Here is a 12,606-nt window from a genome sequence, read left to right on the forward strand (position 1 = left end):
TTATAAAATGCCCCTCTGTCTCCATCAATTACACCACTTGAGCACATACTGACTGAACAAGAGTGGAGAGGAAAAACACAAAAGCCATGTATAAGCAGAATGTCTTAAATCAGCAAATGGTAGTGACTGCCACAGTGCTGAACCCCAGTAAAGCAAATTTCTGTTGATACATGCTGTTTTCATTGGTTGGGTTGAAAATAAGCTACAATAACTTTGCATTAGAGAAAAGACGTAATGATATTGAAGTATTCAGAATTAGAAAACTATTTATTTAGAGAGGAAAGCTGTTCATCTTCATTAAGAATTAAATTCTTTGAGGAATCTGTAACGATGAATGCTGCTAGATGTTATGGACTCTGTGTATACTACTACAAACCTTGATTTCTAGACTTGTCTGCCTTCTTTTTTACTGGAAAACAAAATTTCACAAAGGAGTGACAAAAGAACAAGCACCAACACAGGGAGGAACTGCACCTTTCTAAAAGACATGCTGTCATATCAGTCATTTTAAAGAGAAAAGGAAGAAACCAGCTACCAGTATAAAAAATTTGCAGGACATGAGAGGACTGATCCAGGAGCCTCTGGGACTCCCAAGTAAATTTAAAGACATGTTCAAGAGTTCCCAAACAGCAGTGATTTTTTCCCCACCAACCTGCCACTTTCAAACCCAAGAATACGTAGCAGTAGCTCACCAAGTTTTTTAGACACCGATTCCTTCCACTTTCAACTCCTCACACAATTTTCATCACAGATGTAGGAGTATATAAAACCACTGCAAACCATTGTGGCACAAGCACATTTCCCCCTCATCCCTGCAGGTGTAACAGCACAGGGGCTTGGCAGCCGGCTTGGTGGGAAGTGCCTGTGCCATTGGTCACATACACAGAGAGCGCCCAGACATGTACCCCAGATACCTGAGCCCACCAAGGTCCACTACAGCCAGTAAACCCACCTAGGAGACCTCTCAATCAATACAAGACCACAGTTCAAATCCAGCCTAGGTTATAAAATGGGACTCCCCCAGGAGACCCCTTTGTGTGGTTCTCCTCAGAGCAGCAGATCTGTCACTGGAAGCCCTCTGGTTCAAGACATCAAAATAATTTCCCTGGGACTGAGTGTCCTCGCCTCATCAGTGAGTGGCACACACATATTGAGCCATCATTCTCAGCTTAGTTTTAGCTACACACTGTGTACTATCTGTTCCCTACTGACATCCTGAACCTGTAAATAAAGTGTGTCTCCCAAAGGGTTTGTAATAGGAGATCTCTGTTGGATTTGAGTGTTTTACCTTTTTTCCCTGACACTATTGAACTGGTTTTTTTAAATACATGTTTTGTCAGTCTTACACTTCTGTGACAACCACAAAATACAGTGGCACTTAATGTCACAACATTACATCATAAAGAGAACATGGCAAAGGCTTAATTACCTATAATTTTCTTTTCAAATAAAAGATTTGGTCAAAAATAATGTATGAGTTTACAGTTTCCTAGGGTGGCTACCTCCACCTTTTACTTCTCTTTTGGTGTTTAGCCATAAGCTTGAATAAGGGGACTTTTGGGACTGTGGAAGGGAGGGACATGCTGCTCTGAGCCTACCAGAGGGAAAAGATGGTTTAAGTCATGAAGTTTGTTCTGTGCAGAGGCGGGAGAGTTCTCTGGTGTATACTCCAGGGGGATATACAACAGGTTCCATTATCAGGTTCAGTTATCATTCCTTAGTCTGTGATTTAGCAAGTACTGCCAATAAAATTTGCTTCTTGCTAATCTTAGCTCGACCCATTCTCTGTATTTCCTCAGATCATTTCTCCTTTTCCCACTGCTCTTAACACTTTTCTGGTTTAGCTCAAAAACTGCTTACTGCCTAAACATTTTAGCACTGCTCAGTCACTGTCACTGGTCCTAGACGGGACTCCTTTACCCCCTGAATTTATTTTTGTCATAGTTTGATTCAGTACAAGGATCAGTAAAAAGAAAATTGCCTTCATCCTAGCTCAAACCAGGCTAATTTTTCTCCCAGAGATTAAAACAGTCCATTAGGGTAGATTTCATGTGCTAAACTGACAGTTTCTGTGACTGTCACTCATCCTCCCACCACTCGCCCTTCCTAGTGGCTACTAAATCACATTAACATGCTCTCAGATCATCACTCTGAGATTTTTGCATTTCAGCAGCTGTTATTCTCTTCTTATTAGTGAGTCTGCAGAGAAAATCCTTCAGACAAAATGGAACTGAGCCCTGTGGTTACTGTGCCTGGAAGTATGCAGGACTGAAAGTGCCAGAGGCGGCCCTCCAGGTACCATACAGAGGTCTTTCAGAAGAGACATTTGTTATTCAAAGTTATTGCCCATAGGAAAACAAAACAAAAACAAAACAAAAGAAAACACACATACAAAAAAAAAAAAAAAAAGAGAGAGAAGAAGAAAAAAGAGCTGATCTCTACTCCAGAGATGCAGTAGTTGTAATTGTTTTCAGACTTTAACTATCAAAATGAAGCACAGGACAGAGCGAGAGCCATATTTTTCATGCCATCCCAATGCAGCCAGTCCTGTCCTGCTCTCCTGCATACACTTTGAAGGTGCTCAGCACAGTGCACTGCCAAAAGGTGGTGAGGACAAGGTTTGTCACTGATCATTTCCCCTACAAACAGAGCCTGTCACAGTTAATTCTTCAGAAGACTTACTTAAGCATAAAATAGGAACAGTAACACTGGTTGTGTATGATCCTGGAGATGAACAGCATTAGCACACTTCAGTGATGGGCACATTGGACTGGCAGCTGGAGCCTTGGTCTGCACACTGCATTCCTTCATGTTACTACATGACCTGGGATGAGTGATCTTAGCTGTCTCTGTGTCTTTCTGCTCAACTCTAAGGTGAAGATAATTACAATTATCCCTGAAACTTTATTTACCATTATGTCTACCAAACAGATGATAAGCATGGTTACTAACTAGTCCATACCCTTCTACTCATTTAAGAGTAACTGAGCTTGCCACCCACTGAACAACTTGATTAGTCAATCTTTAGAACATTTTTATAGAACAAAATAAGCATTTACAAATATGTAAAGGGTGAGTGTCAAGACGATGGAGTTAAGCTTTTTTCAGTGAAGACCAGTGATAGGACAAGGAGTAATGGATACAAGTTGGAGCATAGGAGGTTTAAGATGAATATCAGGAAAAATTTTTTTACTGTAAGAGTGACAGAGCACTGGAACAGGCTGCCCAGAGAGGTTGTGGAGTCTCCTTCACTGGAGACATTCAAAACCCGCCTGGACGCCTTCCTGTGTGATGTACTCTAGGTGACCCTGCTCTGGCAGGGGGGTTGGACTAGATGATCTTTCGAGGTCCCTTCCAACCCCTAGGATTCTATGATTCTATGATTCTATGAAGGAATAAACCTTTTATTTTTAAAATATTAAATAATTCTGTTATAACTTCTCTGTGTTCTAAGAACTGCATCATGAAGGATCTTACACAATATTTAAATCTTTCCCAACAAGTTGTCTGTTTCTTACAGCTTTATCAGTAACTTCCAGATGTTAAAATCCATTTAGCAAACATTTTTTCTATTGAAATTACCTCTCAGACTCATTGGAGAATCTTTACTATTTGCTACAGTGACCACAACTGCAAATAGCAGCAGTAATCACTGCTATGTATTGAAAAAAGCACAGGATGGAATGGTTTCTCTATCACATGTTGATTTAAACAAAGGCACATTATCTGATCATTAGGGGTTTGAAATATTAATTAAACATCAAGGCTTTAAAATTAGAATCCCAGATGTTTGATCATTATGGTAATTCACTGTTAACAGCACTCCCTGAAAGACCTAAGAAACATATCCTCTAATTCTCCAGTGGCGAAAGGTGAAGGACCCTAAGGCTATCCAGCACTGAGCTCCTCAACATTAATTATACAAGAAATGGCCTTTTTAGTGAAATGAAGCCATCTTATTCAGTGAGTCTTCTTATAAGGAAGCTCTCAAACAGCTGCCTAGGTAGGTAAAGTCTTTGCTTACTAACACAGGTCTTTCCAAAACAAAGCACACTATTCCTTGACAAGCTGCTTGCTCTGAATTAAGCCTCAGCAGCAACTACCTTTCCAGAGAGAGCAGCATCAGGAGCTGGGCTGGCTGCATCTCCAGGAAAGCTCTCCTGTAACAGCATTGTCAGTGTGTCTTGGTCTTCTGCTCTGGCCTGTCTAGACACGGGAATCAGAACCACCTTCCTGCACATTTGGCTGCAGTGCCTCTCAACCAGTGCTACCTGTGTAGCCTTATCCTGAAAAGGTGAGAAGCTGAAACAAGTTCAAGTCATGCTCCGGAAATCATACAGATTGTTGTTAGTTTCCTTTCTATATTACTTGTGCACCTGTATCACTACATTTTATAGACATGACTTCTCCTGAGCCTGTGAACTACTCTGGAACAATGTCTACTGTTTGTGGAGCCCAGTGACAAGAATGCAGGTGGTTCTTTTAACAGTACAAGTATTTTTTGTCATCGTCAGCTCAGGAAGTGCATTTGGAGATATAAGATAACAGGCAGCCTGCTTACTCTCATGGCATACTGCCCTCATACACAAAACCTCCTCCATGCACTCAGATCTTTGCAGTTTGTCATCAATTATCTAGCTAGGAATAACAGCAACCTGGCAGTGCTTTAACCCTGGTATTTCTTCCCTTGATATAGGCTTCTACTTACATATGAATAAAACACAACTTCATACACATGCCCAGAGCAACCTAAAGACTTTCCATCAAGCAATAGAGCCAGAGAAGGTAACAAGAAATCCAGACAGAATGGAACAAATTATTTAAGGTTCGAGATCTCAGGTTATCCACTTATAAGCTCAGTCAAACTTGAGTGCAATCTAGAAGGAATTTCAAGTGGAAAGGGGATGCATTTCCATAATTTCATTATTTAATAGATGTTAATTTTGGACAGTCTGATTAAGGGCTTTCAGCCTTGCAAGGTGCGGTTTCAGAGCAGATATATAGCTGATCTGGACCCATTGGGGAAGATTCCTTCTCCCATTATGTGACAATGAACTTATGTGCCACCTGAGACAAAAGAAAACCTCTTTTCCAGCAGGCTTTAGTGTCCTCATGTTGCTTGCAAAAACTGAATGGAAAAAATCTTGACTTTCACAAACCCTACATAACCCTCTGCAGCTTTTATTAAAAAACACTTACTATCTGTGTACTAAAGAAATATAAATCTGTACTCAAAAGTATTTCCACTATTCACAAGGTTCCTCTAGATTCTAACCACACACCCTGAAGGTCTCCATGCCATGCTCCAGTCAACTGCAGATGTTGCTGCAAGTAGTCTCTTTATGAGCACACTTTTCTATAAATCTCTCCCTTGTTTTCACAAGAGTTTTGCAAAACAGCTTCACACACAATCACAGAGAGCAGATATTGTTCATCAAGCTCTAGCCTCAACACCAGCTATTTCCACTTACCCATCAGTTTTCCTACTGTACATTCTACTGTAATTCTGTAACTCTGTTCAGGAAGTACTTCAACATACTTCATCAGTCAAGTTGATGTCAGAAAAGAAAGGGCATCTCAGAATATGAACAACTACAATCTCAGCAAAGTCCATATAGTCTTGAACATGAACAGCTCTGTTTTTCACAGTAGAAAGCATGCCCAGTTTCCTGGACCTTGCTCAAAATTAATGGGCCTCCCATTAATATTGACTGTATAGGGAAACAATTTTTAAATCCCTTGCTGTGAGAAGCTTTGTGTTTTCAATGACTGCCAACAGTCCAGTAAAACTGGGCTAAATCTGTCAGTAATGTACAGAGCACTACAAAGCACTGGAAATGAAGGGGAAGACATCTTTTTGATAGCACTGTACAGCTCCAAAACAATGCACCAAAAATCTGATATACCAAAATCAAACTGGTTAGTTGGATATAACTGAAAATGGCAAACTTCCAGATAGGAAGTTCTCCATTCTACTACATTAAAGGACCTTGCACATAGGGTTGCATGATTTCTGCAGGCTGTAGCTAAGTGGTCTTGGCCAGCTGGTGGTCTGCTATTACTACTGATCATCACAAATTAGCTGCCTTGTCCTTTTGACCAGTCAGGATTAGTTGGACAATACCAAAGGAGTAAATCAATCACATAAAGCTGCTCATGGAGACAATATTAGTTAATTCTCCTCCTCAGCTGCTCCTTCTACCTAACTCTCACATCATTGTCACAATAGTTTATGGAAGCTTGTTCTTACTTAAAATTCTCCTAACAAGAATATTCATTCACAATTTAGCACTAAATGAGATTTTAGCACTGCTCAGCACTGCTTTTTCAGTCTTGTCTGGCACCTCTTTGAGAAAAAAAATATTCTGCTTTGGATGAGGGGATGAAAGACAAGGCCGGCACTGGGTGCCAGGATATCATTCCCTACTATCAGTACCAGGACATGTACAGCAAGACCAGCCACAGCAGTGAAAATCTATGCTGAAATATTCCAGGTGCTTACTCAGAAGATTGTGGACAAAATATTCCCAAATGTCATTCATTTAACCTGGATCAAGGTTATAAATTGTGTTCAACAATTATCACAAAAAATTTCACTCAGATAACTGCAATCCCAGACAATTTTCAGGTATGGCTTATGAACTAAGGTAGTTGATGCAGGTTCACTTTATTAACTATCGATCAGCAAATAAAGAGTCTCTTTTTACCTTGTTTGGGTCTAACACATGCTGTGATTTCCCAAATCTTTATATCCACTGAATCTTTTAAATAATTGCCTGCAGCATAGCCTCAAGAAGCCTGCAATACTGAATTTTGTTCCATACAGTAGGGAAAAAATAGCATTTCTAAGAGCAAAATATAACTTTTACATTTCTTAAGAAACATGGCAGCACACACTACTTTGAATTGTTGATTTTGGCATTTAAAGCACATGTCAGTATCAGTTATGATTAAAGATCCAAGAATACACATTTCTAAACCAGATCTCTATAGATAACCTGAGCAACAGAGCCTTATTGTACAGGCTATATGATTTCGCCTCATCCCCTGACTACCTACATCTCTTTCTACCTCCTGGGAGAGCAAAACAGGACCATCTAAACAAACATTAAGACATAAAATATGCTAATACAGGACAACTACATATTTTATACATTGAAGGAAATAAAAATATCAAAGTAGGGGAGATCTTAGGGAGTAACCTATAAAAGCATTCCACGTTAGCATATCATACCTTCTACTGCTAGCTCTTTCCATCTTTCTTTGTTTTCTTGAATGATCTTCATCAAGTTGTCCTTAAAGCTTGTTAGGTCTACAGATGCTAGAGAATTTTCTGTCCCTCCATCACTTGTGTTTTTAAAAGTGGGTCGTCTTTGTGCTTCAGCATTGCTTACTAATCCCAAACTATTTTGGCTGCAGAAGGGAAAAAACCCTAAATTATTAACATAGTCAGGCAATTTTAATAATACATAGTTAATTTTAATCAAATTCCTTAGGACCTACATGCAAACACTAGCTCAAAATAATTGTTTTCACCAAAGAGTACCTAAGATACAAGACATTTCTTCAACTCAGGAAGCTGTAACCTGGGACCTAATTTTACTGACCTTTTTTCCAGGGAATTCCTGGGGGGGGAAAGTGAAAGCTGAAAGTACATTACTCGTAAGCTGGTTCTTGAAAGAATGTTTATGCAGCCATTTTTCAGCTCCTTAGCTGTGTTTTTAACAGTGAATGATATCTTTGGGGCTCACAGGAAAGACATCTGATTGTTATTTGTTGACCCATTTAGAAAATGAAAGAGATGAAACGTCATGTCAGGTAAGCGTAGCTTCAGCTGAAAATTCTCTTCAAGGTACATACCTCCAAGTGCAGTCAGAGCAAGATTTAGTACAGTGCCTTTAAAATCTACTTAAGAGCTACTGCAGCTACCTTACACATAAGGTACTTATTATTCATCAGTGAATATGAAGATACATGTAAAGGCGGGAAAAGAAGAATGGACTCTTTTTTTTCCTTAGGCTTAAAAAAATCAGACCTATTTCTAGCCCTGTACAGGTAAACATGTTATACCAGATTTTGTTTACTCAATTATGCTGCTTAGTTTACCTCACTGGTACCAAAGACAAAATAATGTTAATATGCATACAAATGGATTTCCATTAATCAGAAAATATAGTTGCAGTGAAGATATCAGCAAGAACTGCACAAGCAAAGTTAACAGTAACTTCTGTGTGATCCAGTGGTGTTGAATGGGATAGAATGGAAAGAATAGGCTATAATTCTAATGTTTTCCAGGCACCACAGTGATTATCACACCATACCATACACTCGTGGTGTCCACCCAGTAGTGTTTGTGCAACTCTGCTGGCTCAGATGTTTCTGTAACATGCTATAGGGTCTCCACTTTTTGTAAGTGTAGCTCTTGATTCCATACTAAGAAAAAAAAAATCCCTTCACCCTCCACCTCTCATGAGGAAGCTTTGCTGGATCACAAGCCTTTGTTCATCTGCCATCAGCCCCAAATATCAGCCAAAAATGAAGCCTGGAGCTACTGATCATTTGTAGCTACTGATCACTCATTTGTGAAGATGGGAGAAGGTAATCAAGTATTCCTATTAATGATGCCTTAGTTTAGCGCTGTTCCCCAAAACACAAAGAACACTGTCACAAATACCTACTTCTAGTAACTACCCCTTAGTGCTAGTAAACTGAAATACATGTAAAGCCTTTAACAGAAAAGAGCTAGGTTCATAATTTAGCTATTAAAATCTAACTAATGCACAGCAAATGAAAATTTGCCCTGCAGAGTTATCATATGAGTAGCCTCAGTGAAAGCTCAAATTACAGCTTTAAATTTTTTAAAAATATGGTGAAAGAGGCAATATTTGTAAAAGCAGCATCTGATTACTGAACGATGCTTTCAATGTGGAGTCCCTCAGATAACATTGTGTCATAGCTAGTTTGTTTTACAGACAAGTCATGGAAAATCAAGAGCTTGACAGGCAATCCTCCCCCACCTCTGCATCTCACTTACACTGTACTTAAATCTCTCAAGTGAAATATAAGTGCGATCAGTTTTGTCTCAAGTGTATACATCAAATAATACTAAAATGGAAAGGTGAACAAGGTAAGTGACCTAAAACATAACAAAAAACTGGAAAAAAAAATCTCCATCTCCAATTGTGTTTCAGAAAGAAAAGAATGACTTTTAGTACTGTCAATGAAAATTACTTTTTAAAGGACTCAAGATAAAAAAAATAGGAACTTCAATAATCTATTGCAAAGATTATAATAAAAAGAAAGAACTGATACTAGATATGCTGTAGAAAATAAACTTTCTATTTTTATGTGTGCATTCTGCTTGTTATTGTGGTTTTGCCTTTTTATATGCATGAATGTCTACAATGTAATAGCATATTGCAAATACAACATAGGACCACATGATGGCAATACTGTACAGCTATTTCTGTTGCTTTTCCAACTATTAAAACAATTGCTATAATTCACAGTTGAGAATGGCATTATTATGTTAGTTCAGGTTAGTTCAACAACTAAGCAGTGCATTCATACCTGTGTCCCCCAAATGCAGGACTTTCAGATTTTAATGCTTCCTCTATAAGAGGCATAACAATTTTCTCCATTGAGTCAGTAAGAAGAGAAAATGTTGGTTCTACTATGAAATCAATGAAACCTAAAGAAGAAAAAGAGAAAAAAATAGATTTTACATTTCCACAGCTTTCAAATCTAAAATAAATACTTTATATCATGTTGATTTTCTGACTATAGTCCCGATTCAATATACTTGATACCACTAGTATAATCTTGAAGATAAAAGCACAACTAAAACCCTAAACATATGAAGCTGTATAGATATAAATAGATATTACTAATTCTAGCTTTTAATTGCTTTTTCTTGTAAATTTTATGCACTGCAGAACTCACCTACAATTTGAAATTAATATTAATTATTTAATAGAAGGGAAAGTACTACTGAGCCAGGGGGCTAGAAGTCATACTGTCTCTTTTACCATCAGGACCTTCTTGCCAAGGAGTTAATATTTCAAACTGCTGTTTATTATTCTGTAGAGGTAAAGTGTTATTTCACACTGTGTAGGAGCATTCTGTCAAATTGGTGAAGGGAACAAGTAGTATCCTTAGGAGACAGCATTCATCCCACAGTTTTGAGATGTCAGCTCTGAACAATGTCTTTTACATTTTAAAGTGCTCATCAAGGTATGGAATGACACAGTGAGAGAATGAAGTGTTATTATCTGGTGAGCACTTAACAGAAAAAGAAAATAACAAAAAAACCACACCCCACAACCCAACTAAAACATGAGCTAGCAATGTATTTCCAGATGTCTTTATACTCTACCCATGCAAAACAGAACAAAGGTGAGGAACAGGGCTTCAGCCTAGGATCCAGCTTCCCTCCTATAGCAGGTATGAAGCTCAAGCACATTGTCTTTCAAGTCCCACCAAAATGGAATAAAAGATATTTTGAGTGACAAGATCAGACACAATGGTGTGCTTCCATTCAAGAACAAGATACTATCACCTATAAAATCTCTTCCTGAGTACTGTGTTTACTCACAAAACACATGCAGCTGTTGGTAGGACATGCTGCTTTACACAGTATGCTTCTAGGGTACCTCCTTGTAACTAGCCCCAGTCATCTTTATCAATTTTTATTTCCTTATTATTACTGATGGAAACGGGGATAGAGAGAGCCAAGACCCCCATTGCCACTCTTGACCAAAATGCAATTAGGATGATGGGAACAGAACACAGAGGTCATTGTCAACCCAAGGAAGTCTGATGCTGTGTAGTTCGACTCTGCCACACTGACAGTCTTAACTATAGTCCAGAGATCTGATGGATGAATTAGCTTTAAGTTGAGATGCATCTACAGAACCGTACCAGGCTTTCAGACTGTAGTAGAGACAGACCTGTGAGCTCTTGAGGGAGTGTCAATCTGTTTCAGGATGTGATCTACCAAACTCAGAAGTGTGTACAGCACATGTTGAGCTCATGTCCAGTACTTTGGTTAATCCCTCTCCTACCCCTCCTTGCATCACATATGCTGAAATTACTTCATCTTCTTTTGAGACCAGCACATTTCTGCTGTAAGAGCATATGAGTTTGGTGAACAGTTGGTGCAAAGAAATACTTCCTGTATGATAGCATTTGGAACATTTAAAATTCACAACAGGTATAAGAAATATCCACATGATTTTACATGCCACTACACATACAAGAAAAAGAAAAACACAATTTGCCTTTACCTATTTGGGATTGAGCTACCAAAGTAGACTTGCGATCACAGAGTGGGGAAAACTGAAGACCTAAAGCAGCCTCCTTGTCTCCCTGCAAACAACATATTTCATATTATAAGCACATATTTGATAGAGAGACAAAGGAATCTGAACATTCTTAGCATGTATTCAACAGATTACTTTCTCAACTTATATTGTTAAGTAAAAACAAGCCACAGTCGAAAAAACAAAACCAAAACCAACCCTCATTGTTTATCTCGAAATTTTCAGGAAAAGTAAAAGTCAAACTCCTAACTTACATATTACATTGTCTATAAAAAGAAACTTATTGCAAGCAAGTACTCTGCAAGAACCAGGCATCTGCCAATGAGATTTAACATCTTGAAGTCCTTCAGCATTCACAGTTTAGTCCTTCTGATCCCAGATGTATTAGGATTGGAGATATTTAGACATGTTTGTAATAGTATGCCAAACACTAAGTGTCTCCTTCTATTATATTGGTTTATCCAATATGTAAAATTCCTTCAAAGGATTTACACAGGTCAAAGGCACAATCCAGCTTCAACTCATTGTCACTAGCAGGACCATCCTGCTGCTGCTGAAGCCATAAATAGGCACAAGATCAATTTCATTACAAAGATTATTTGTACAGCCTAGTTCTGAAAATATTTCAACACCTAACACATTAAATGTTTTTTGCTGTTGTTGTAACAGTCTTTGCAGACATGATGTTATCTCTGTTTGCAGCACGGTAGACGAACTGACTTGCAAAAGCTCAAAAAGGAAGTCTAGTGGTGCAAAAAACCCTGAAGAGGTATCTTTCAAAAGAAGCTACAACTTGTCTTCCTGGAGAAACCTGGTCCCCAGATGCACTGACATTGTAGATATAGGAAAACTTAATCTTTCAAGTAAAATGGCTCTAAATATTCCAATAGTTATAGAGAGGGCTGTTTCATGATCATTCAGTGGAGACTGGAATGTGAACGTATAATTTTACCAGAGATCTCATCAGAAACTTATGGATGAAAGGGGCAGTATCAGTCTTCCTTAGTCTTTTTGTTATGTATCATTGAAGTAGATTTGGGAAAAGTTTAGAACTACAATACCAAAAAAACCACTTCAGCCACAAGAGCAGATGTAGCTTGCATATTGTGTTCCATGTGGAAGTGGACAGTCTTCTATGGCCTTTAAACTCTGCACCCAAGTGTTCGCAACTTGACTTCAGAGTGTAGAACACATGAACACTTAATACTAGGAGCAATGCTAGGATTATCTCCATCTAAATGGAGCAGCCAGATTCTGATATAATATAAACTTCGGTAGTCCTAAT

At 38.5% G+C, this 12,606-nt stretch overlaps 1 protein-coding gene across 12 annotated transcripts in view; it reads right to left on the reverse strand.

Moving 5' to 3' along the window:
• PDE1A (phosphodiesterase 1A) overlaps window positions 1-12,606 on the reverse strand; it is a 228,638-nt gene that overhangs the window by 29,683 nt on the left and 186,349 nt on the right. For all 12 annotated transcript variants that reach the window (XR_007889836.1, XR_007889835.1, XM_051622889.1 and 9 more), the window contains 3 exons: window positions 11,286-11,367; window positions 9,571-9,691; window positions 7,235-7,413 (listed from right to left, as the gene is read on the reverse strand). Coding sequence is in view for 10 of the 12 variants with exons in the window: in XM_051622889.1 (XP_051478849.1) it covers window positions 7,235-7,413; window positions 9,571-9,691; window positions 11,286-11,367 (382 nt within the window). In the remaining 2 variants the exon portion in view is untranslated. The remainder of the gene's footprint in view (window positions 1-7,234; window positions 7,414-9,570; window positions 9,692-11,285; window positions 11,368-12,606) is intronic.

This window comes from Apus apus, chromosome 6, assembly GCF_020740795.1.
Source record: "Apus apus isolate bApuApu2 chromosome 6, bApuApu2.pri.cur, whole genome shotgun sequence".
In the NCBI taxonomy this organism is placed as follows: domain Eukaryota; kingdom Metazoa; phylum Chordata; class Aves; order Apodiformes; family Apodidae; genus Apus; species Apus apus.